General features: G+C 47.0%; 1 protein-coding gene across 3 annotated transcripts in view; it reads right to left on the reverse strand.

Annotated features, from left to right (window-relative positions):
• The window catches only part of ASPSCR1 (ASPSCR1 tether for SLC2A4, UBX domain containing), a 133,693-nt gene that overhangs the window by 58,528 nt on the left and 47,665 nt on the right, over positions 1-27,500 (reverse strand). For all 3 annotated transcript variants that reach the window (XM_078774255.1, XM_078774258.1, XM_078774256.1), the window contains exons 12-13: positions 22,359-22,411; positions 16,651-16,702 (exon numbers count right to left, since the gene is read on the reverse strand). In XM_078774255.1, coding sequence (XP_078630381.1) covers positions 16,651-16,702; positions 22,359-22,411 — 105 coding nt within the window. The remainder of the gene's footprint in view (positions 1-16,650; positions 16,703-22,358; positions 22,412-27,500) is intronic.

Genomic DNA, 27,500 nt, shown 5'->3' on the forward strand with positions numbered 1-27,500 from the left:
ATATATATATATATATAAATACATACACTACTGGTCAAAAGTTTTAGAACATCTCAATTTTTCCAGTTTTTATTGAAATTTACGCGGTTTAATGTCTCAATGTACTCTGAAATTAAGCATAGAACAAATAAACAATTGGAGATAAAAAAAGAAATCATAGAATCATTTTGTTAAACAAAATTTAATTTAAATTTTTGACTCAGCAAAGTAGCCACCTTTTGCATATACAACCACCAAACACACTCATGGCATTCTTTCTACAATGGAAATCAAATATTGTTCAGGAAGTTCTTCCCAAAACTGTTGCAGAAGTTCCTACAAATGTGTTGCACTTGTAGGTTGCTTTGCTTTCACCCTTCTGTCCAGGTCATCCCAAACCAGCTCAATTGGGTTTAAGTCTGGAGACTGTGCTGGCCATTCCATGATTTGAAGCCTACCGTCTTGTTCTTTTCCTCGAAGGTAGTTTTGACATACCCTGGAGGTGTGTTTAGGGTCATTATCTTGCTGTAGGACGAACCCCTGACCAACTAGACGTATACCAGAGGGTATTGCATGGCGCTGCAAAATGCTGTGGTAGCTCTTTTGGTTCAGGGTGCCAGTCACTCTGTGCAAGTCGCCGACTCTGGATCCAGCAAAAGAGCCCCAGACCATCACGCTTCCTCCTCCATGTTTGACAGTTGGTGTGACACACTGAGGAACCATCCTTTCGCCAACTCGACGGCGTACAAAAACCCTGCTTGATGAACCAGATTTCAAATTTTGATTCATCGGTCCATAAGACCTTCTTCCAGTCTTCAGTAGTCCACTGGCAGTGCTTCATGGCCCAGGCAAGCCTCTTTTTCTTATTTTGCCATCTTAGCAATGGCTTTCTTACTGCCACTTGACCTGTCAAACCTGCAGCTCGAAGTCTTCTCTTCACAGTTGAAACTGAGACTTGCTTACTTCGACCAGTGTTAAGCTGTGCTTGAAGCTGTTGTCCTGTGAGCCGCCTATCACGCAAGCTGTTGACTCTCAGAAACTTGTCTTCTGATTCTGTTGTGGCTTTGGGTCTGCCAGACCTCTTCCTGGCAGAGTTTCCTCCAGTTTCCAAGTGCCTTTTGATGGTGTAGGAAACTGTACTCACTGACACCTTGGCTTTCTTTGCAATTTCTCTGAAGGAAAGACCTACACATTTAAGGGTTACAATGGTCTGTCTGTCTTCCTTTGTTAATTGCCTTTTTCTCACCATGATGATAGCAATATACTACTTCCTGCAGTGCAATATTGTCCAAATAATGCTTCAGAGGGTGTAATAACAGCATGTTCCAATACTGCTTTATACAGACAGGGGGTTTGTAATCAAGTAATCAGCAGAGGTTGGGACACCTGTAGGAATTATTTGCATCAAATTTCAAGGCTTAATTTACTTACATTGCTGCAGAACAGCTGTAAGTTGTTAACCCATTACTTGTTCCCTGAAGAAGGCCTTTTTTTACAATATAACTGTGCAATTTACATTATTTTCCCATTTTTGCTAACCTAAACTTTTTTTTTTAACCTCGAGCAGTTTACTGCTTACCTTTGTACCATTTCAGGTTATTCACTGGACTTGAATTGCTTAAATTTCAATAAAAACTGGAAAAATTGAGGTGTTCAAAACCTTTTGACGGGTAGTGTATATATATATATTGTTACGGTCCGCGGTTAAGGATGTTGGTTTGCCGAGCGGAGGCACCGCGACCTAACAGTTTCCCCGATTCACCTGATTCACCCAGACGTTGGCCGTATCGCGCCACAGCTATTCAATATGGAAAAGACAAAGACGACGGATGTGAAGAAAAGGAATAAGGAGACGAAAAAAAGGTTGAAAATACGATTACTATTTACAGGCTCAAAATAACCAAGGAGAAGGAAAGATAAGAAAATAATATACAGAAGCTTTTTAGAGACAGTGAAAATCGCTAGCTTATCTAAACAGACAATTAATACCCAGGACAGAACAAACGAAGACGACACACGGGGAATGATGATAGCAATGGCAGGTGGATGTTTGGCGGGATAGGGAGGTCCAACTGGTCCTGCAGCACGATCGGCTCGTTGGGCAGCCGCCGTTCCTTCGCGGCCCTGCTCCAAACTGCCGTCCAGGCCCCAAGCGGCTGTTGAGTGTTGTTGCTGCTGTGGACGCTGCTGCTGCTGCTGCTGTGGACGCTGATGCTGCTGCTGCTGCTGCTGCTGTGGACGCTGCTGCTGGCGAGCAAGGTGACGAATAGCAGGCTTTGTGCTTCCCTGGATGATCTCCTTTCTCTCTCTTGGACCTCACAACCCAGCTCTCTCTTTTGCACCTCACCACGCAGCTCAGCCTTGGACCTCACAACTCAGCTCTTATCATAGCTCATCTCTCTGGGGAACGTCCCGCGGCGGGTTATATAGGCCCCGCCCCTCAACCTTCGCGAACCTCCTTGATGTTTCTCTCCACACCCTCTCCAAGTCCAACCCCTTGTTCGTGGTTGGTTGAGTGGGGCTGACTCACTCCTCCCCTCTATGATGAGGTGGGGACCCGCCTTTCTTCCCCAACCCTGCCTCGTGGTCAATGGCGGCAATTGTAGGTTGGCAATGCGAATGGCAATTGACGAAAGGGGAAATGGAGGTTTTTGGGAATGGGAATGAAGGGAATCTATCTTTTTCACTTGGTGCAATGGAGTGTCATGTTAATGGACGACAAAGCCTTAATCTAAAACACATAATAAAGATAAAAGCTACTGAACAAGGGTTTTATCGTGTCCTTCAATGTGTGCTTTATGGAATTAACTACTGGGACGCCCTTTTAACCTTTACACAACACTGGAGGCAGGAGGGGCCAGAATCAACCAATGTTACATAACAATTTCCAATACAATACAACACAATAAAAAAATACAATCCTCATATCCGCAACACTGCACCCTCCTCCTCTTAGCCAAGTCCCGGGCCTATAACTTTAATTTAGTGTGACACGTAGGTGTAGTTCCCTCTACTTTTAACCTGACCCTGAGTGCGACAGTTTTAAAACATAAATAAATATGTCCCGCTGCTCCATTGCACCCTACCTAACAGACTCAGGCCCACAGCTAACCGAATTGCGGAATGGTCTTCAAACTATACATTGACGGTGGGGAGCATTATTTACAATTGACGCTACTTTTATTTACAAAACGCAACCCAGGACCTGTGATTGTTCTTTCTGGGGGGGAGACAGTCTGCTCTGCATCAATGCACCATGAAAGCACCCAAAAACGCACCAATACACCCTCAAGCACCAATTGGTGCACAGTCATCACTGTTCATGAATAAAAATAAAAACAACAACCCCCTAACCCTGCAGGTGGTCTCTTGCTCTTCGGCTCCCTCTGCTGGCTATTATTATTTTCTTCCAGTTGTCTTTTTCCTTTGCTGGCGGCCTATTTGTGGAAATAAAATGCACCCAACGTGACCATCTTTATTTATTTAGGGCCCACAGGGCCGACTAGTGTGGTTCACCTGTGGGGCATTGGTGCCCTGTGGCCAAGGTCCGCCAGCAAGATTTCGGGCCCTCATGGCTGGTTCCAGCAGAGGGGCCATGCCCCAACCCATGGGGTCCATAAGTGGTGCTCGGCCACAGACCTGTGGTCCATAATGTGGTGCATCGATGCAGACAGCTGGTTCTGGGAGTTCCGGGCGCACAATGGCGGACTCACGCACGCTCCCCTCGGCGCCCAGTGGCGCTCAGGTCCTCATGTGGGAGACAAGGGGGGAAGACAGATGATCGAGGGGTAAGGTCACAAGGGTACACATCAATAAGGCAATGCAAGGTGAAGTGCGTACGGAGAGCGAAGTGAGAAAGCTCGTCCCCACCGTACGTCACCCCCCCCCCCCCCCCCCGTCACCTACACTACCCTTGCCCTTACCCCATATTTACAAAAATTTACACATTACAAATCCGTCGCTACCGTCACATCTTCCCCCTACACCAAATTCGTCTCCACAATCCCTCTATCCAAAATTTGCCATCACCCAATTCGTCATCAATCCTCATAAGGAGGAAGAGATGGAACAACAAAGCACAATATCTCACCCACGTCATGATGCGTCTCACAATCCAAAACATTTGCATCAAAAATAATTAAAAACAACCATGGCATGGTGTGGAGTACCATCGTTACCTCAGGTGAGTGGATGTAGATGGTGCAAGGAGATTTTCATCCTAACTACTTTCTAAATGACATTAACACACTTTACACTACCCGGGGTCTTTCCCTGCCAATCCATTGGCCAACTTACACTATGGGTTCTAAAAACCAATTCCCATTGACGAAACTGTGGTGCTTCTCAATTTGGGGTCTCACTCCCCCGATTCATCTGCCGGTGCCCTTGCACAATTTCTGGGCTGGGTCGTGCAGCTCTCCCAGCAGGTCTACCCACCTGCACACCTCCACCACTGTAGTTGCCACCCGAGCTTACCTGCTCCTTAACCTAACCTATCTACTGGGGAAGGCCCCTCCTGGCTCTGTCACCCCTCGGTGCCCTCTGGCACTGGGCTACCCGGGTCCGTCCTCTGGATCCTCGGAACCCATTCACAACAACTCTACCGGCTCCCAGAGCCCACCTGCGGCCTCACCTGGCCGACATCCTCACAGTGGTGGAGTGCCCAAACCAACTACACACACTAACAGGCTACACGCCCAGCCATTTCCACAACACTAATGCACCCATCCAAACACCATTCTTTCACCCGCACCACAGATGCCAATATCCAACCACAATTTACCTGTACCCTCTACCTAACACTTACACTACCCTCCCCGGGTATTCGTGATGGGGGTCCACTCTTCCCCCATTCACACCTTCGCAACATCCACTCCACTCCATAGTTTCCATCATACTCACTCCACGACCATTCATTCCAATACTCCATATATTCCACACTACCATTTATTCCATACACCTGTTGGTGCACACCTGTGCACTCACACCTGGTGCCACCCGCACCCTCCTTCCTTCCTGGACCATTTGGTCAACACCACACGCAATCACCACTACTCCCTCATACACTGCTCCATACACCTGTTCAGTTGCACACCTGTGCAATCACACCTGTTCACCATACACACGGCATCATCTAATCTACCTGGTGCCCTGCTAACTTAGTGCTCCCCGTCTTCCCTTTAAACTAAGCACATACCACGTCATTATCATCCACACTACCCTCTCTGCGTCCCCACTACAGGTGTCATTGTCACTACCTAACCTTAACGTTACCTAATGTCAATCTCTAGGGCCCTACACATTATCCAAACCCTCCCGGGCTAGTTTTCACTGCCATAAACCCCATAAACTAGTGCTCCTTTGCCCCCGATGTGAGGGATGGTGGATTGGCCATCCCATCACATGGGGCATCTCTTACTATAAATTTTGCTCGTCCAATTTCCACAAATCAAAACTTTTGCCAATCTGCCAATCCTCTGCCAATCATCAAATTTTGCTTTGCAATTTCGGGCCCAAAACACTATTCTCGTCACACAGTCTACTCACTAATGCCTCTCGGTGCGCCAATTCGTCTCTAAAGCTAATGAATGCGGGTTGTTTGGTGCCAGCGGCTGGATACGTCCGGCACTCGGTGCAGGGAAGGAGGTTTACCCGGGTCGAGATCCCACGCACCACCTCGGCACGGAGCCATCCCATGGCCCGATCTCGACCTGCCGGAACGCCTCAACAAAAGGGGGTCACCATGACGACCCTTCCTATCGGGCTGCCCGCTCCGCCTAGTGGAGCACAGACGCGGCCGTTCAAAGCGCGGCCCAGCGTGGATCACGTACAGCGGTCCTTTTGAACCCGCCGTGGTTCGGATCCCCGCTGGTCCTCGCGGCACGCGAAGCTGCCCGACGCGCACCGAGGGCCCGATTCGGCTACAAGTCGCTCTAACCGCTAACCCGGTTACCGTCGATGCCTCACCTGCATGCTTACACCCCGCAGCCCGTTCCTTGCTCATACATCCAGCTGTCCCCATGCTCCTCGTCATTGCACCTTCTCTTACACACCCAGGTACACTCAATCCACTTACAGACTTGGTCACACACCTGACCACCGAACACCTTGGCACACACTCGTCGTTCGCACACCTCACCAACACACCTCTTCGCGCCCCCTCCTCGGTCACCTCCTCCGTGACAATCACAGGTGTGCTCTCACTCGCACACCCAACCACGTGCCTCACTACCAACTCAAGTGTGCATTCCCACACATGCTCTACCATTCCAGGTGTGCATCCCTCCATTCCAGGTGTACATTCTCTCTCACCTGTCACAACCAACTCACGCTCCGTGTCACTCTCACTACTCTCACCACCACTCTTGACAGCGCACTCACCCTTACTCTCGACAGCGCACTCTTTCCTCATGCACCTGTCCGTTACACACCTTTCTCGCACACACTCTTGCGCACACTCTCCCGTTACTTCCTCCGTAACACTCACCGCAGGCATGCATTTTCTTGTTACATCCTCTGTAACACTCCTCACTACGCGCTTCCATGTGCTCCCTCGCACACGCGCTACGACCGACTCACTCTCAACAGCACACTCACTCCTCGGTGCGCACTTTTTCCTCACACGCCCCAGAGTCGGACATTCTCGCACACCTCCTCCGCACACCGGACCTGTCGCACACTTCACCAACGGCCTTTCACGAACACCCGGATCCAAATCAATCCCCAAGCCGACTGAAGCTCCCCTCACATCATATACATTTCCTCGTATATCGCCACTCACCTTGGCACCACGTCTCCGCACCTCCTTCGCCACATGCAAACTCTTTATTTGGTTGGTGAGCACATAATCACGATTCGAGCACAGACCTTGTACCAATTCCATTACCTCCTCCTTTATTTCTCTCTTAGTTTCTGTCCGTCTCTTCTTAATTTCACTCACCTCGTCTTCCACTTCCTCTAATTTTTGCTTCACCTCTTTTATTTCCCGGTGCGTCTCCTCTATCTCGTCCTCTAAGGCTACCGTGACCGTCTCTATGTGCATCCTCACCTGCCGGTCCTTTGTCTCCATTACCTCTGTCACCTCGTCCAACCTCATTGTCAGTCCCTCACGTACCATCTGACATTGCCTCTGTGTCGCTATCGAGTCGTCCTTGATGTCGTTTTGTGTCGCTTTTAACCCTCCTAGTACCGCAGTGTTCCTTTGAACCTGCTCCGTTAGTTCTTTTTGTCCCTCCGTCAGCTGTTCCACCTCCTCCGTCAGGTCCTCTATTCCCCCTTGTAACCTCGCCGTATTATTTCTCACCTCTTTCTCCATACGCTTTTCACCTCGCTTTACCTCCTCGCGTACCCCCGAGACCTCCTCACTTACACCTCGTCGTATCTCCTCCTTCATCTCCTCCCTCTCTTTTGTAGATGCCACCCTCATCTGTCCCAATTCATCCCTCTGAGCATCCAATTTGGTTTCTACCCCGATTTTCACCTCCTCTATCTGCTCTCCCATTTGTTTAATTTCTCGGGCGGATTGCTCCCCTATTTCCCGCACTTTGCCTTCCATCCTATTTTCTAGCCCCCTCAACCCATTTTTCACCCCCTCTATCTGATTCTCCTGGGCAGCCATTCTATTTTCCACCCCCGTTAACCCATGTTTCACCCCTTCTATCCCATTGTCTAACCCCTCAAATTTCTTGTCTAATCCCTCAAATTTCTTGCCTAATCCCTCAAATTTCTTGTCTAATCCCTCACCGGTACCCCTCGCTTCGTCCCTTATTACCCCCAACATTCTGTTTTCCATTTTTTGACGATCAGCCCTCGCTTCGTCCCTCATTTTGTCCATAAGGGCCCCCATTTGCAGGAAAAAAAGGTTCGAATCCACCAGCGGCGCTGCTACGGTCGCGGTCGCCGTGGCCATGTGCGAGGCGCCATTTTGCGCGCCCGTAACCTCGTGCGCGAGAGCGCCTTTTTGTGCGCCTGATACCCCCTCAACCACATTGCCAATGATCTCCTCCTCTCTTTCATCCACAAACATTTCCCCGAGGTCCTGGGTCGATTCTACCCCGTCTATCTCTCCCACCGACATCCCGTCGCCTTGACCAGCCATGGCGCGATTTCAAAATTCGGGTTTTTCTTTAAAAACAAAACAATTTCCAGCAGCTCGTAATTTCGAGCGCGTTAAGCGTGCTTCGGGTCCGACCCCGCTCCCGACACCAATTGTTACGCCAATTGTACAATTGTGTCCAAAATTTGGGCTAAATGAATTTAGTCCCAGGTCCGAATCCGACACTCCTGACACCAATTGTTACGGTCCGCGGTTAAGGATGTTGGTTTGCCGAGCGGAGGCACCGCGACCTAACAGTTTCACCGATTCACCCGATTCACCCAGACGTTGGCCGTATCGCGCCACAGCTATTCAATATGGAAAAGACAGACGACGGATGTGAAGAAAAGGAATAAGAAGGCGAAAAAAAGGTTGAAAATACGATTACTATTTATTACTATTTACAGGCTCAAAATAACCAAAGAGAAGGAAAGATAAGAAAATAATATACAGAAGCTTTTTAGAGACACAGTGAAAATCACTAGCTTATCTAAACAGACTTAATTAATACCCAGGACAGAACAAACGAAGACGACTCACACGGGGAATGATGATAGGAATGGCAGGTGGATGTTTGGCGGGATAGGGAGGTCCAACTGGTCCTACAGCACGATCGGCTCGTTGGGCAGCCACCGTTCCTTCGCGGCCCTGCTCCAAACTGCCGTCCAGGCCCCAAGCGGCTGTTGAGTGTTGTTGCTGCTGTGGACGCTGCTGCTGCTGCTGCTGTGGACGCTGCTGCTGCTGCTGCTGCTGTGGACGCTGCTGCTGGCGAGCAAGGCGACGAATAGCAGGCTTTGTGCTTCCCTGGATGATCTCCTTTCTCTCTCTTGGACCTCACAACCCAGCTCTCTCTCTCTTGCACCTCACCACGCAGCTCAGCCTTGGACCTCACAACTCAGCTCTTATCATAGCTCATCTCTCTGGGGAACGTCCCGCGGCGGGTTATATAGGCCCCGCCCCTCAACCTTCGCGAACCTCCTTGATGTTTCTCTCCACACCCTCTCCAAGTCCAACCCCTTGTTCGTGGTTGGTTGAGTGGGGCTGACTCACTCCTCCCCTCTATGATGAGGTGGGGACCCGCCTTTCTTCCCCAACCCTGCCTCGTGGTCAATGGCGGCAATTGTAGGTTGGCAATGCGAATGGCAATTGACGAAAGGGGAAATGGAGGTTTTTGGGAATGGGAATGAAGGGAATCTATCTTTTTCACTTGGTGCAATGGAGTGTCATGTTAATGGACGACAAAGCCTTAATCTAAAACACATAATAAAGATATAAGCTACTGAACAAGGGTTTTATCGTGTCCTTCAATGTGTGCTTTATGGAATTAACTACCGGGACGCCCTTTTAACCTTTACACAACACTGGAGGCAGGAGGGGCCAGAATCAACCAATGTTACATAACAATTTCCAAAACAATACAACACAATAAAAAAATACAATCCTCATATCCGCAACAATATATATATATATATATATATATATATATATATATATATATATATATATATATATATATATATATATATATATATATATATATATATATATATATATATATATATATACAGTCATCCCTCGTTTATCGCGGGGGTTACTTTCCAGAACCCCCCGTGATAGGTGAAAATCCGCGAAGTAGAAACCATATATTTATTTTATTATTTTTAGATATTTTAAGCCTTTAAAAACCCTCCCCATACTCTTATAAACCTTTCCCACGCTCTTATAAACCCTTTCTACACTCTTAAACACACTTTTGAGACCCATCCTTACGTATTAGAAAAATATTTGTACGTGTATATATAGCTGTACAGTATATTTGAAAATACTGTAATAGATACTGGGTAAGTATATAAAAAATAGGTTTTACTGTACTGCACAGCAAAGAAGAGCATCACAGCTCTTCTGAAGGCGCCACTTCAGCAGGCGCCTCGTCAGGTGGTGCAGTATCTTCGTCGTCGTCCGGAACTTCTTTTCGTGCTGAAGACGTAGGCGTGTCTTCTTTCTTTTTTCGGGTGAGGAACATAGTGATGGGCAGTTGCTGGCGCTGCCTTTTCTTCTGGGCTGAGGTTTTTATAGACTTCAATGCCTCCGTCGATTACATTTCTGAACTTCAACGAACGAATCATCTGGGGGTCCCATTCTTCAGCCCTTTCCTTAAGTTATTTTGACATTCTCACTAGGGTTGCGAGGCGTTCCAGTGATAGGCCTTCTTCTTCTTCATCCCTTGGACCCTCTTCTTCCTCTTCTTCTTCCTCACTTGCTGACTTCGTCATCTCCGCCAGGTCTTCGTCCGTTAACGGATCTGAGTGGGTCTCGAGCAGCTCCTCAACGTCATCGGGAGTCATATCGTTGAAGCCATCTCCTCCTAGTAATTTTGCCAGCTTCACTGCCTTATCTACTGCAGAGTGGTGGACTTCGTCAGGAGAGAAACCCTTGTACACGTAATCGTGGACTACTTCTGGCCACAATTATTTCCAGCAGGCATTCAAAATTTCTGTCTTCATCTCCTTTATGGCCATCTGAATATTTTGCAGACACGTTGCAATGGTGTACTCACGCCAGTATGCCTTCAGCGAGAAGTTTTCGTCCGAGTCCATAGCCTCGACCAGGTGCTGCAGGGTGTTTCGCGTATAAAGTGCCTTAAATGCACGAATGACGCCTTGATCCATGGGCTGTATCAGCGATGTGGTGTTTGGCGGTAAGAACTCTATTTGTACGCCATCATACGACAGGTCGAGCGCGTGACCTCCTGCATTATCCATGAGCAACAGCACTTTGAACTTGAGTCCTTTTTCTGCGAGATAAAGCTTGACCTCGGGAATGAAGCACTGGTGGAACCAATCCGATGTGAGGAGTTTCGTAATCCAGGACTTCTGGTTGTGCATCCAATACACTGGCAGCAGGTTCTTATTTTTGTTTTTGAGGACCCTTGGGTTTTTGGACTTATAAATAAGACCAGGCGTTATCATAAAGCCCGCAGCATTCCCACACATTACTAAAGTCACCCGATCTTTGTGGGCCTTAAATCCAGGGGCTCTGGCTTCCTCGATCATGATGAAAGTGCGAGACGGCATCCGTTTCCAAAATAAGGCTGTCTCATCCATATTAAAAACTTGTTCAGGCTTATAACCCCCTTCCTCGATGATCGTCCTGAACGTTCACGTACCCCTCGGCGGCGGCTTTATCAGCAGAAGCAGCTTCTCCATGCAGGACCACGCTCTTTAGCTTAAATTGTTTTTGAAATTTTTCAAACCAGCCCTTGCTGGCATTGAATTTGGTTGGTTTGGTGGGAGATGCGGTCGATGGTTCGGATTCGGGGTCGTCGTCGCCAGCGCCTTCAGCAAACTTGGCGCAAAGCTGCCTGGCCTTCTCACGGATAATGTTGGTATCCAGTGGGATATTCTTCTTCCTGCAGTCACTGATCGAAAGGGCCAATGCAGACTCCATCCTTTCAATGGCCTTATTGCGTGAAGTTACCACCCTTTTCACTGTCTGGTTAAAGGACACTGCTGCCGTCGCCCTTATATTCGTTTCGTCCTTCTTAATGTACCGGACCGTAGATTCATTGAGCCCGTAATGGCGGCCTACAGCCACAAAGCTTCTCCCTTCCTTTAACATGTCGAGGAGTTTCACCTTCTCTACGATATTAAGCATCTTCCTCTGGCGCTTAGGTTCAGTGCCAGAACCCTTAGAAGACGCAGAACGTTTACCTGTCATCGTAGGGCTTGAAACAACTTCACAATTTTACACAAAATGCACAAAAACACAACACCGCAGGATACTGAACAGCGTGCTCTGATTGGTCGCGTCTCATCCATCTGCCAATAGTGTGCCGCGTACGAAATCATCTGCGCAAACTAGCGCAAGCAACCCAAGCTTGGTTTTCCATACGCGCGATTCTTTGTCCACTCATTTATAATGCGTATTTTATTTCGATTTACTGTAATATTCTTTTAATATAGGTTTTAATTAATGTGTTATATTTTTATTTATATTATTATTAATTTTTTAGGCTAGAAAATGCTTATTTTACCGCAAAAATAATTAAAATCTAAAAAAATAAAAATACCTATAGGCCGCAGAATCCGCGATAAAATGAAAAATCCGATATATAATTTTACATATACTAGCGAGAAAAACCCGCGATGTACCGAAGCCGCGAAAAGTGAAGAAGCGCGATATAGCGAGGGATGACAGTATATATATATATATACAGACTTGGCATTTAATATGGAATATTTTTTTTGTGGGGGTGAACTTACTTTTCAAGATGTCTTAGAACCAAACGTTCATTGGAATTATGTTGAAATTATTCTAGATTTTGTTAATGTGACCTTTAAAAGAAACAAAAACCACATTTGACATTTCGAAACAAATAAATTGACCCTTGAAAGTGATGTAAACTGATATCGAACTCAATTAATGGACAGTACTGTGTTAAACTTCTGTACGTTTTCCAGAAGTATCTCTTTATTTTGCACATTAGCCAATTTTTTTTTTTACAAAAACAAAAGTTATATTACGACTGGGATTACGGACAGGAAAATTACAGTTCAGTACTTCGTGTAACCCCCACGAGCATTCAGGAGAGCACGTACACGTTGAGGCATGCTGTTCACGAGATTTGCCAAGGTTTGGACAGGAATCGCTTGCCATGCAGTGACAATAGCCTGCTGCAATTCACGCACAGAAGTCGGCTGCTGGTCCAAGTGGTCGATTTGACGCGATAATTCTGCCCACAAGTTCTCTATCGGATTCATATCCGGGGACATGGCAGGCCACTCCATATGCTCTACACCACGGTCAGCAAGAAAGTGTTGGATCATGCGAGCACGATGAGGCCGTGCATTGTCATCTTGGAAGACAAAGTTTCCTCGAAAGGCTGCACGAGCAAATGGAAGCAATGTTTCTTCCAGAATGGCCCTGTACTTGAACTGGTTCAGGTTTCCATTCAGAACAACCAGGACAGTTTTGCCCCCTGCATGAAAAGCAGCCCAAACGGTCACCCCACCACCTCCAGCTTGGACTCTTGGCACTATACAATCTTTGTTGTAGGCTTCATGCACTTGTTTGCGCATTCGGACGCGGCCATTTTGACGATAGACCAGAAATCTAGACTCGTCACTGAAGATCACGTCATTCCAGTGTCCTGGCTGCCATTGACGGTGCTCTCTGGCCCACTGCAATCGGAGCTGGCGGTGTTGTCTGGTCAGGCGTGGCTTTCTCAAGGGACGCCTGGCACGATAGCCTGCTTGAACCAGTCGTTGGTTGACTAGCCTTCTGGATGCAGGCACATTTGTCAGTTGCTGCCACTCAGCCCTAAGCCAATTAGCTGACTTGGTAAGGCCATTGTGGACTAACCGGTGCAGCTGGCGATCATCCCTCCTTGTGGTTCTGCGGGGACGTCCTGGCCTCGGTATTGGAGTAGGGACACCCCTCTGAGCATTTCGTTTCAGGATCTTCGACACCTGACCTTGAGTGATGCCAAACTGCCGAGCAATAGCACGCTGTTTCATGCCGTAATTTCATAAAGCCACCACTCAATGACAAACAGCATTGTCGAGTTGACGAACCATCTCCAGAGGAAGCGGCAATAACTTTTGGAGACGTGCAGCAGTTGTTTTCCACTAATACAGAACGCAACAACCCTTGTATACCCGACTGTGAAGCGAATCATCAAATGCACCTGTCCGTACATTTTGCCACGCCACCTGTGATATAATCCTGTTGTTGACTTCTTGCTGCGACAGACAATCAGTGACATGGTTCTTTTAACAAATAAATCACCAAAGTGTAAAAGAAACTCACCAGATTGATATACTGAGTTAAGAAAGTAAACCCGTCAAGAAAAAAAAATAATTCCATATTAAATGCCAGGTCTGTGTATATATATATATATATATATATATATATATATATATATATATATACACATACACAAACAAACAAACAATACAGATTGTTGAACAATGACAGGCCACAATCATGGCCAACAGCACACAAACAGTTAATTACCTCTGCCAGTTGGATTGAGGTTATGTTTTCCTTACAGTCTGTCTGTTTGTGTGTCTGTTTGTGAACAGAATATCTCAAAGTTATGGGTGGATTCTGACGAAATTTGGTGGAGAGGTTGGGTATGTGACAAGGCCGAAATTATTAGATTTCGGATCCGAGAATGTTTTAAGTGATTCTTCACCGTTGAGAGATCGGGCCAAATACTACAGACTTGGCATATAATATGAAATATTTTTTTTCCTTGACTTGGGTTTACTTTCTTAACTCAGTATATCAATCTGGTGAGTTTCTTTTACACTTTGGTGATTTCTTTGTTGAAAGAACCATGTCACTGATTGTCTGTCGCAGCAAGAAGTCAACAACAGGATTATATCACAGGTGGCGTGGCAAAATGTACGGACAGGTGCATTTGATGATTGGCTTCACAGTTGGGTATACAAGGGTTGTTGCATTCTGTATTAGTGGAAAACAACTGCTGCACATCTCCAAAAGTTATTTCCGCTACCTCTGGAGATGGTCCGTCAACTCGACAATGCTTTTTGTCATGGAGTGGTGGCTTTACGAAATTAGGGCATGAAACAGCGTGCTATTGCTCGGCAGTATGGCATCACTCAAGGTCAGGTGTCAAAGATCCTGAAACGAAATGCTCAGAGGGGTGTCCCTACTCCAATACCGAGGCCAGGACGTCCCTGCAGAACCACAAGGAGGGATGATCACCAGCTGCACCGGTTAGTCTGCAGTGGCCATACCAAGTCAGCTAATCGGCTTAGGGCTGAGTGGCAGCAACTGACAAATGTGCCTGTATCCAGAAGGCTAGTCAACCAACGACTGGTTCAAGCAGGCTATCGTGCCAGGCGTCCCCTGAGAAAGCCACGCCTGACCAGACAACACCGCCAGCGCCGATTGCAGTGGGCCAGAGAGCACCGACAATGGCAGCCAGGACACTGGAATGACGTGATCTTCAGTGACGAGTCTAGATTTCTGGTCTATTGTCAAGATGGCCACGTCCGAGTGCGCAGACAAGTGCATGAAGCCTACAACAAAGATTGTATAGTGCCAAGAGCCCAAGCTGGAGGTGGTGGGGTGACCGTTTGGGCTGCTTTTCATGCAGGGGGCAAAACTGACCTGGTTGTTCTGAATGGAAACCTGAACCAGTTCAAGTACAGGGTCATTCTGGAAGAAACATTGCTTCCATTTGCTCGTGCAGCCTTTCGAGGAAACTTTGTCTTCCAAGATTGCAATGCACGGCCTCATCGTGCTCGCATGATCCAACACTTTCTTGCTGACCGTGGTGAAGAGCATATGGAGCGGCCTGCCATGTCCCCTGATATGAATCCGATGGAGAACTTGTGGGCAGAATTAACGCGTCAAATCGACCACTTGGACCAGCAGCCGACCTATGTGCATGAATTGCAGCAGGCTATTGTCACTGCATGGCAAGCGATTCCTGTCCAAACCTTGGCAAATCTCGTGAACAGCATGCCTCAACGTGAACGTGCTCTCCTGAATGCTCGTGGGGGTTACACGAAGTACTGAACTGTAATTTTACTGTCCGTAATCCCAGTCGTAATTTAACTTTTGTTTTTGTTAAAAAAAAAATTGGCTAATGTGCAAAATAAAGAGATACTTCTGGAAAACGTACAGAAGCTTAACACAGTTCTGTCCATGAATTGAGTTCAATATCAGTTTACATCACTTTCAAGGATCAATTTATTTGTTTCGAAATGTCAAATGTGGTTTTTGTTTCTTTTAAAGGTCACATTAACAAAATCTAGAATAATTTCAACATAATTCCAATGAACTTTTGGTTCTAAGACATCTTGAAAAGTAAGTTCACCCCCACAAAAAAAATATTCCATATTAACTGCCAAGTCTGTATATACGTACTGTATAGCACAATATTTTAAAATGTTGTAGACAGATTCAGAAGAAACTTGGGGGATCAGTTGGTTAGACAACAAGAACAAGCCGATTCGATTTTGGTTAAGGTCCGGATGCATATCCGGCTGACCAATGGGATACATAATAAAAAATAACCACCTTTAGAGGCCATTTTTCCCCGCAAAGCAGGGGTTGGCCTTTTTCGGGAACCGTGGTTGTTGTTGTTTTTCGGTCCCCTTTTTGAAGCAATGTTTTACGGCCGGATGCCCTTCCTGACGCCAACCCTTTTTGCCGCCTTTAACGACAAACAGGGAATTACCAGTAAACTGGTACTCAATTAGCCGACCTCGGAAAGATGACAGGCTGAGTCAACCCCCCTGGCGTTAATTCAGCGATCGACCGGGATTCGAACCCAGGATCCTAGGATCCTAAGCTGGCACCCTAGCCGCTAGCCCAACACCAGGGCCGACCAATGGGATGCAAAACGTAAACTGTTTAGCCCATCAGAAGTATATGCTCTACCCAGTGCCATTCTAGTATTATTGTTGCAACACGATCATTCAAGGTAAAATAGTTTGGGATTAGTTATTTGATGTCCATTAGCTTCCGAAACATTTCACCATTTTGCTCCCAAAACGTTAGCATTGCTCATTATATTATTGTAATGATTATTATATCACCTGTCTTGACTGCTGAGCCAAAGTGCACTACTGCAGTTGGAAGAAGATTTGCCTGGAAAATAAACCAGAAAGGTAGTTGAAAATAAGAATGAAGATTCACAGCACCATTTACAAACTTTCAAATCAGCTTCAAAATTTTGTGCAATCATAAACAACAGATTATGTTATAAGCCTACTTAAGTGCAACAGTGCATTTCACAATAAAGCAATCGTGGAAAATAAGATAATCAAAAACTAGAGCGAAGTTGATGGCACCCCATCAGAAATCCCCATGCTTCCCACCGAAAGCAAAGTTGAAAGATGACAAAAAGTTCCATCAGCAATGACCCAATATCAAATTTTGAGTTTAAAAAAATCTTGTTTTAATGCCTGTGACCCTTCGTGCTCACCCCTGGGCATGAACTGTAGGTCAAATTCAAAAATAAATTAAAATAAAATAATCGATATATATATCATGTGTTCCCCATTGTTGATTGCATATACAAACTTTCATTTAAAAAAAGTTTTAAAAAGATATCTGTAATTGCATTTTCTTTGTACTTTACCTTTAACTCTGCCTAGGAGGCAGGGCCAAAAATGATACCGTTCTTGCATCTTTGTGCCATGTGGTGATCATAACTACCAAGTTTTAATTTTTGCACAACTGTTTAGGACAAGTGGACTGTTTAGGACTTCCGGTTCCTCGGGCGAGTGAGGCGTGCTTCGAGCTCTCCACGGCATCGAAGTTTAAGTGTTTTCCCATTCTTGTCTTTGTCAAATTTCCACTGGTTATTTTGCTGTGTACGTGTTATTGTGCGTTTCTAGTTGGTGTTTGTTTGAGGTTCGTGCAAACTTGTGTGTAGTTAATCGTTTTCTGAGTCGTACCTCGTGCGCGGCCTGGTGACTTGGGGCTTCCCTCCCCCCTTCGGTGTTTTGTCGGTTTGGGTTATTTCCTCCGCTGCATTGCTTGTTTCTTTTATTTTGTTTTCTCCCCCTCACCTCACCTCCTGAGACAAAGAATTATATATTGATTCTTTCTCTCCTCCCGGACACGTTGCTTGTTCGCTCTCCTCCTCGTCTCAGCTTGTGCCGCGCCCCCTGTATCTCGTTTTCTTCCGCCTCTGCTCCTTCTTTCTCAAATCCACGTTCTCGCTTGGAGACTTTTCCCGGATTGTTTTTTCATGGTTCTGTTTGGATATTGTTGGAATATGTTTAAACCGCAGCCGTGATGCTGACGCCCCCCCCCCCCCCGCCCCCACCCAGAATTTACATGTTTTAAACGTTTCCCAGTGTATACCCTGGTCAGAATAGGTACACCGTATCCCTGCGTGTCGTAAGAGACAACTAAGAGGGTTGGCGTCAGGAAGGGCATCCGGCCATAAAAACATTGCCTCAAAAAAGAGAACCATGACAATCACAAGTACATATGGGCAGGGTGCAGCCCGAAGTGGAGATCGGTTTCTGAGGTTTGGGACATGGAATGTGGGGACAATGACAGGGAGATCAGGAGAAGTGGTGGAAGTATTGGTCAGAAGAAGAGTGGACATATGTTGTGTGCAAGAGACGAGATGGAAGGGAAGTGGTGTGAGAATGGTGAAGGGTAGGCAGGGACAGAAATACAAGTTTGTGTGGCAAGGGTGCCCGGAGGGCATGAATGGTGTTGGTGTCCTGTTTTCTGAGGAGTTTGTAGACAGTGTGGTGAGTGTGACTAGAGTGAGTGATAGGTTGATGATGGTGAAAATGATGATTGGAAAGCTCTTGGTGAACGTCATCTCGGGATATGCTCCGCAGGTTGGTCGAAGCGATGAAGAGAAGGACAAGTTCTGGTGTGCGATAGAGAAGCTGATGGAAAACGTGAAAGATGAGGAAGTTGTTGTGGTGGGAGGAGACCTGAATGGACATGTGGGAAGGAGTATGGATGGTTTTGAGGGAGTTCATGGGGGTTACGGATATGGTGTGAGAAATGGAGAAGGTGAAAGGATTTTGGAGTTTGCTGATGGAGCTGATTTGTTGATTTGTAATACTCAGTTCCAGAAAGAGGATAATAAGCTTGTTACATACACGTCAGGTGGGTCGACGACAACCGTTGACTACCTGATGGTGCGTCGGCGAGATAGGGGGCACCTCCGGGACACAAAGGTGATCCCGGGGGAGGAGGCTGTTTCACAGCACCACTTGGTTGTCTGCGACATAAGGGTGAAAGGTGCGAGGAGAGCTCGGCGGGTGAAGTACCAACCGAGAATGAAGGTGTGGAGGTTGAAAGAGGTGACAGTAAGGGAGGCATTAAAAGAGAGGCTGAGTAGGGTAGAGGATGATGTGGTTGAGCTTGAAAGTGGTTGGATGTCAATGAAAGCTAGTCTGTTGGGAGCCGTTGGTGAGGTATGTGGATGGACAAAAGGACCACCGAGGCATTCGGAAACATGGTGGTGGGATGTTGAGGTTGGAAAGAGGATTGACGAGAAGAGGAAGAAGTTCAAAGAGTGGCAGAAGGCGAAGGGTACGGGAGCAGAAACAGCAGAGCATGAAAGTTATAAGGCAGCCAGGAAGGCTGCAAAGAAAGAGGTAGCAAAGGCGCAGGAGGCATGTAGGAAAATGTTCGGAGAACGCTTGGATTCGGAAGAGGGTCAGAAAGCAGTATTCAGGATTGCAAAGCACATAGCGAAAGAGGTGTGATGTGATGGGGGTGAGTTGCTTGATGGATGAAGTGGGACAAATCGTTGTCGACCCAGATGGAATTAAAGGAAGATGGAAAAGATATATGGAAATGCTGTTGAATACAGAGAATGAATGGGATGGCAACATAGAGAGTAACCCAGTTTTAGGACAGGCAGAGAAGATAACTGAGAAGGAAGTTGAGGAAGCGATAAAAGCAATGAAGAGTGGAAAAGCGGGAGGGCCGACGGGAGTTGTGGGAGATATGTTGAAGGCAGCAGGAAGTTGGGGTGTGAAGAGAATGACAGAGATCTGTAATCTGGTGGTGAAAGAAGGCCGCATTCCAGTGGATTGGGAACTGAGTACCCTCATCCCTCTATACAAGGGGAAAGGTGACCCTCTGGAGTGTGGCTCGTACCGAGCGATAAAGTTATTGGAGCATGGAATGAAGGTATTGGAAAGGGTGTTGGAGAGGAGGATAAGGAAGAAAGTGAAGATCGACGAAATGCAGTTTGGATTTATGCCAGGAAGAGGAACGACAGATGCGCTTTTCATTGTGAGGCAGTTGCAGGAGAAGTACATGGATAAGAGGAAGAAGTTGTTTTTTGGGTTTGTTGATCTGGAGAAAGCATTCGATAGGGTTCCACGCAAAGTATTGACATGGGCATTGAGGAAGTTAGGAGTGGAGGAATGGTTGATCAGAGTAGTGATGGCAATGTACAAAAGAGCACGCACAGCTGTAAGGACGAAGGACGGGAACAGTGGTGAGTTTGAGGTGAAGGTGGGAGTGCATCAGGGGTCGGTACTAAGTCCACTACTATTTGTAGCTGTGATGGAGGTGCTGGCTCAGACCGTAAAGGAGGGTTTACCGTGGGAGTTGTTGTATGCAGATGATCTGGTGTTGATTGCGGAAAGTATGGATGGACTGAAGGAAAAGATGAACAAGTGGAAGGAATGTATGGAGACAAAAGGTCTGAAGGTGAATATCGGAAAGACAAAGGTGATGGCAAGTGGTAAAGCATGTGGTGAGGTGGAAAGAACTGGGAAGTGGCCGTGTGCTGTGTGCAGGAAGGGTGGCGGAGTGAACTCCATTCAATGTACAATGTGTGCTGAGTGGGTTCATCAAAAATGTAGTGGTCTGAGAGGGTCATTAACCAGTGTGGCAGCTACATTCAAATGTAAGGTGTGCACAGAGGGAGCTGCAGATGGAGGAAATGTTGAGTTGGATCTTGGAGACGGCGTGAAGCTGGAAGGTGTGAAAACATTTTGCTACCTCGGAGACATGCTGAATGGAGAAGGTGGATCAGACTCGGCAACGGTTGCTCGAGTGAGATGTGCATGGAAGAAGTTTCGGGAACTGAGTGGCGTGCTGATGAGGAGGAGAGTGTCGCTGAAGCTGAAGGGAAAGGTGTATGCTGCATGTGTGAGAAGTGTTATGATTTATGGGAGCGAGACATGGGTAATGAACGTAGAGCAGCAACGAAGGCTGGAAAGGGTGGAAATGCGAATGGTTCGATGGATGTGCGGAGTATCGTTGAGAGAGAGGAAGACAAATGATAAATTGCGAAAGATGATGGGAATATTGCCTGTGATTGATGCTGTGAAGAGGAACAGGTTGAGATGGTTTGGTCATGTATTGAGGAAGGATGAAAGTGACTGGTTGAGAAGAGTGATGGAAGTTAATGTAGAAGGAAGTAGAGGACGGGGAAGACCGAGAAAGACTTGGCTAAAGATGGTGGAAGAAGAAATGCGGGCAAGGGGGTTAACAAGGAGAGATGCAGAAAATAGGGCAAAATGGAGAAGATTGTCATGGGGACCGCAAGGCTAACCCCCACTCTAGCAGGGAACATGGCCTTAAAATGCATGTTGTTGTTGTTGTTGTTGTTTCGGACAAGATAGCATGACGGACGGACAGACAGAGACAGATACCGGATAACAATATCCCCCCGTTTTCTTTTTGTTTTGTTTTTTTAAGTGTGTGGATAATCATAATTGATGGAGAATTTTACCATTTTTTTCTCTACATGGTCGAGACTCATGGAAGAGCTGGGGCAGAATGGAATGGAACAAAATGGAAAGGGGTGGGGAACACCAACAGCAAAGTGTGTGGTTGAAAAAAGTGGTTCAATCTAACAATGAGTTGGTGTGGTTTTCATTTAAAAAAAATTTGGGTCCTAAAAAAAAAGAAGATCTTTGAACAAAGTGAAAATGAAAATGGCACTTTAACTCTCTGCTACTGACCAAGTGATACTTGCATGCTTTCATAATGAATTATCAACTGAATGGACAACTCCAGCCTGAGTGCACAGCACAATTTCAAACCTCATTTTCATTCAACAAACACACACTTTCACAAGTGTGGAAATCTTGAATGTCGCTTGTCATGCACAACTCATCCCCCATACACCCACGTTTTCACATCACGAGAATAAAGCTTCTGCCTACAGCTTGCCTTCCATTCTTTTTGCGATTTTGAAATACTCAGTAATTTGTGATACACTCTGCAGCGAGTGAAGTATGTGTTTCATCTCTCAATTGCAATCAAGTGATTAAGAAATTATGGAAAAGTAGCAATTTGCCATTCACAACAAATATATTGGCACATTTCCTGCCAAAACACTGTAGTAAAGTGATTGTATTTACAATGGTATTGTTTGAAAAGAAAACATTATCATGATGGAAGAGATACACTCATTTGATTTTAAAAATAATCCCCCCCAAAAAAAAAAATCTAACCAGGAAACCGCAGGTATCAGCACTATTAGAGACAATAGGGAAAACAACGAAAGTAATATCTAGAGCTGATCCAAACAACCATAAACAGTATGTATTTCCATAAAGAATATGTGAATCATGATTAAACAAATAAAGCACAAGTAGTTTTTCTGAAACTATCCCATTGGAAAATGAGCAAGAAAACTAAACTTTTACCCAGATATGAATCCATGAACATTTAAGTTTCCCCAAACCATTCTTCTGAATCTGCACTGCTTTTGTTGTTCCACAAAGCAGATTTGCCAAATGTTTTTGACTAATTGCATCCCCGAAACTGCACACCGTGTCCAGCAATTTCTCACCTCAAAAAGAGTCTGTGATGCATCAGTCATCAGGTGTCTTGGTGGAGCAGTGTCTGAAAGACCAAAAAATAAATAAACCTTCATCTTGGCATAAACAACGAGCAATAAAGTGCATCAACCAATCAGACAATGTGCTCTGCCTTGCATTATGCAGATTGGAAGCATATCTCTCCAAGTCAAGTAATTATGATATACAGTAATTATTTTCAATAACGAAAAACAAATAACCACACCATATTTAATGCTGAATGGACTCTCACAAATGGAATTCACAGTAACTCAAATATAGGGGGTTACATAGGGGGAAATGGACTCTCACCAATTCTAATACAGCACCACAAATTCGAAAAAAATGCAGTATTTATTGATATTATTAGGGTAACACACACCTTTCAGGCAGTGGTTCCCTTTTGTTTTTTGTTCAGATTATTCTTATTCTTCCGCCACGATTTTGCGGGTTTATTCCCTTCAAAATTCATTTTCTCTGCAAACATTGGTTCGATTGACACAAAACTTTCACCATAGGAGCAGCTGCACCTGTATAATTTTATTTTGACGTCATACGTCACGTGGTAATACCGTACGTCTCCCCCGTCACCTAATCTACCCTTGCCCCTTACCCCGTATTTACACAATTTACAAATCCGTCGCTATAGTCTTGTCTTCCCCATATTTCCCCTAATACCAAATTCGTCCACAATTCCTCTAACCAAATTTGCCATCAATCAATTCTTCACCATTCCCTCCTAAGGAGGAAGAGATGGAATAACAAGCACAATGTCACCCCCACGTCATGATGCTTCTTACATACCAGACATTTGCACAAACCGGTGGTGTGGAGTCCTGTCACCCTGGTGAGTGGATGTAGATGGTGCGAAGAGATTTTCTCCTAACTACCTTCTAAATGACTTTAACGCACTTAATCTACCCGGGATCTTTCCCTGCAAAACCATTGGCCATATTACACTATGTGGTTCTAAGAACCGAACTCCCATTGACCAAACTGTGGTGCTCACCAATTTGGGGTCTCACTCCCCCGATTCTTCACCCTGTGCCTTCGCACAATTTCCGGGCTGGGTCGTGTGGCGCTCCCAGCAGGTCCGCTCACCTGCACACCTCCGCCACTGCAGTTGCCTCCCGAGCTCACCTGCTCCTTACCCTAACCTACCGGGGGAAGGCCCTCTGGCACTCTCACCCCACTACCGCCCTCTCTGGCGTCGAGCTACCCGGGTCCGTCCTCGGGATCCTCGGGCCCCATTGAACAACTCTACTGGCTCCCAGAACCTACCTGCGGCCTCACCTGGCCGACATCCTAACAGCGGCGGAGTGCCCATTTAATCATTCGTACTAACAGGCCACACGACCAGCCATTCCACTTTACTCATGCACCAATCACAACACTCCTTTACTACTACACGCACCACAGATGTCAATCTCCACCACAATTTACCTACTCCCTCTACCAACTTTTAAACTACCCTCCCCGGGTACTCGTGAAGGGGTCCATCTTCCCCATCCACTCCTTTCGCACCAACCACTCCACTCCACGTATTCCACTACTCACTCCACACCATCCATTCTATACTCCATTCATTCCAGACCATTTATTCCCCACAACCATTCTCACCTGTACTTGCACACCCGTACCCATACACCTGGTGTCACCTGCACACCTGTGCCCACACACCTGGTGGCACTTGCACCCTCCTTCCCTCCAGGAACATTCATTCAATACAATACACTCAACTCAATGCACATCATGCCAATCATCATGCTCACCACAAAGATTCTCATACACACATCTTTCTCAAGCATTGCCTCACTTCATCACCCTCACCACAAACACATAGCATCATCTAAGCTGACTACTCCCTTCTAAGATTCGTGCTTCCCAGTCGCCCCTTATACTATTGCACTCCCTCGTCATTATAATCCACTAATCTGCTACGTCCCCTCTACAGGTACAATGTCGCTACTTAGCTCTACAGTTACCTATGGTCATCTTTCTAAATCCTATCATTTTATCCTAACCCTCCCAGGCTAGGTTACACAGCCAATCCCCATAAACCTATAGCTCCTTTGCCCACACAATGAGTAATGTGAATGGTAAAACTACCATCCATCACTACATCATATTGCCATTTGCCATCAATTCCCAATCACACTATCACTATCGCCATCAGTCCACTTCACTCAGAGCCTCTCGGTACGTCAATGCATTCGTTACAGCTCGGCTTCGCAAAGCCGAGCAATGCATACGGGTGGTTTGGTCTACTGCGGGTTGGGTCCGTCCGGCATTCGGTTCAGGGGAGGAGGTTTGGTTGGGCCAAGGTTCAAAGCACCATCCCTACACGCAGGGCCTTTCGCTCCCATGCGTGGTGGGGGCCAGCCTTGCCCGGGTGGAGCGCCGCCACCACAAGGAGGCGCCGTTCCGACCCCTCCTACCTTCCCTCGAACCGGGCCGCCCGCTTTGCCTGGCAAAGTGCGGACGCGACCCTGCAGGGCGGGGCCCGGCTCGAATCGTGCACCACGCTCCGAACAGGAGCGACGTGACACCGATCCCCGCCGGCTCCCGCAATACACAAAGCCCGGCACGGACCGAGGGCTCGCGTCGGCTAAATGTCGGTCTGAACGCTGCCCCGGTCAATGTCGATGCTCCCCATACATGCTCACACCACGCGTTCCTTTTTTTATTCACACATCCAGGTGTCTCCATACACTCCGCACATTTCGTCACCGCACTCTCTCTCCGTGCACACCACCCAGGCACACTCATTTCGCTCACAGACTTTGTTACACACCTGACCACCGCACACCTCCTCGCACACTCATTCGCACACTTCATTAACACCCCTCCTCGCGCAACGTCTTGCGCACACTCGTCAAAACACTCCGTTCCACACCTTTCTTCCCCCGTTACGTCCTCCGTAACACTCACCACGGGTGTGCACTCTTATGCACACGCAGTCATCACCGCACACTCTCGCGCCAACTCTTGCGCACACTCTTGCGCACACTCTCCGGTTACATCTTCTGTAACACTCCCCATCACGCGCTCCGATGTGCCCCCCCGCACACGCGCCACAACCAGCTCACTCTCCATGTCGCACTCCGTACACTCGGTTTCGCACATACCCTCCGACGTGCATTCGCTCTCGCACCCGGTATCACACCCATACTCTGTCACAGTACGGTAGGGACGAGCTTTCTCTGCTCGCTCTCCTGCGCACCTCACCTCTGCATTACCTTGTGATGATGTGTACTCTTGCGCCCTTGCACCCTGCTAACTCTGCTTTGTCTTCCTTCCCCACCTATGGACCGTGCTCTCTGGGCACTGAGGGGAAAGCGTGCAGGCGCCGCAGTTGTGTGCCCACACCCTCGCTGCTGCCTGCCTGGACCGGTACCACACTTACGGACCGCACGTTGTTGTGGTCGAGCACCACCATATGGACCACATGTCTGTGGCCGAGCACCACTCATGGATCCCACGTTTTGGGGCCTGGCATCGCTGCTGGGAATCTTGCTTGCGGACCACGGTAAAGGTGGCACCTATGCCAAGCAGGTGGACCACCCTTAGTTGGCCCCTGCTGGCCATAATTAAGAAATGGACACATTTTGTGCCTCATTATTATCAAATAGGCCGCAAGCACAGAACATCAAGACGTCGTCTAGAACCAGCGGACCAGCAGAGAGAAGAAGACGTCGGACGCCATGATTATTGTTTATTGTGGAAATGTACACTGGATGGTGCTTTGTGTTTTTTATTAGGTGCTTTATGGTGGTGCTTTTGGTGCTCTGAGATTGCACTGCAATATCAATTGTGCGTCTCGGAGCACCTGTGGGTGTGGTGTACCGGTGCAGTGCAGTGCATGACCTTTCCTCTTCCCAAAAAAAACCATCTGCTTTTGTTTCCCAAAAGACAGGTCCTGGGTTCGTGTGTATATACCAAATAGTGTCTTTGTAAATAATACTCCCCACCGTAAATGTGTAGTTTGCGAATTAATTCCGTGATTCGGTTATCCTGTGGGCGTGAATCTGTTAGATAGAATGCAACGCAGCAGGCGGGACATACTTAATTGTTTTAAAACAGTCGCACTCAGGGTAAGGTTAATAGTAGAGGGTTACTACACCTGAGTGTCACATTAAGTTAAAGTTCTTTCGCGCCGGGACGGCCCTGGAGGAGAGACGGGTGCTGTGTTACGGTTTTTAGAACCATCACTTTGTAAAATAATAATTCTTGTAAATATCCCCCTTTGTAAAGGTCGCACCCTAGTTGGGTCATATTGCAACACGTAGGACACCATAGATTCTTCTTTAGTTATTTCATTAGTATGTGTTTCAGGTAAGGATCTGTTTCCAATAGTTTGACTCTGCGTTGTATTAATCAAATAAGATAGCCCCCTTCAATTATCCCCAATCATCTCTCTCTCTTCAAAGTGCCAGTAGCTGTTTGGCAGCGTTCGCTGCCCTTTTGGTGGTTTGCTGGCCCCAAGCCGCCATTACGCACGCGGTTAGAGTGGGAGAAAAAGGGAGGAGCGGCCAGGAACACAGGCGTGGCCCCATCGACGCGTCACGAGGGGAGGTACAAATGAACCCTTGTGACCAATCCGGGCCGAGGCGTGTTCACGGGTAGGCGGAGCAAAGCGGACGCGGCTTAATACGCGAAGCTGGCAATAAAAGCGGGAGCGCAAGCCCTTTCACAGACACCAGGCGGAAGAGCAGAGAGCAGATGCGAGGAGAGAAGATTGGCCAAGGCGAGAGGACAGCGGAGAGGCGGCAAATATAAAAACATTGCGCAGAGGATCATTTGGGACGATCGGTTTTGACACGAACTGCCGTTGGTTTTGAGTGCGTTCGGCACGCTGAACGTACGCGCATTCCAGCCCCTCACGTTTGTAAGGTCCGGTCACGCATTAAGCTGCCAGCCATTCTTCGCCCGCGGACCCGGAACCTGGACCACCCCTCGCCTGGAACCATCCACCTGGACCTTCCTCCCCTACCAGCTACCTTTCGTGTGAGTCTGTTTGTTTGTCATGGGCGTGTTATATAAGAGTGTCTAAGGTTTCCCTATGTCCTTTTATTTCCTTCTCCTTGTATATTCCCTTCTTTAGTTTCCTCTTGTAGATAGTAAATAAACCTGTG

This window comes from Myxine glutinosa, chromosome 3 (assembly GCF_964187855.1).
Source record: "Myxine glutinosa chromosome 3, kmMyxGlut1.1, whole genome shotgun sequence".
NCBI lineage: Eukaryota > Metazoa > Chordata > Myxini > Myxiniformes > Myxinidae > Myxine > Myxine glutinosa.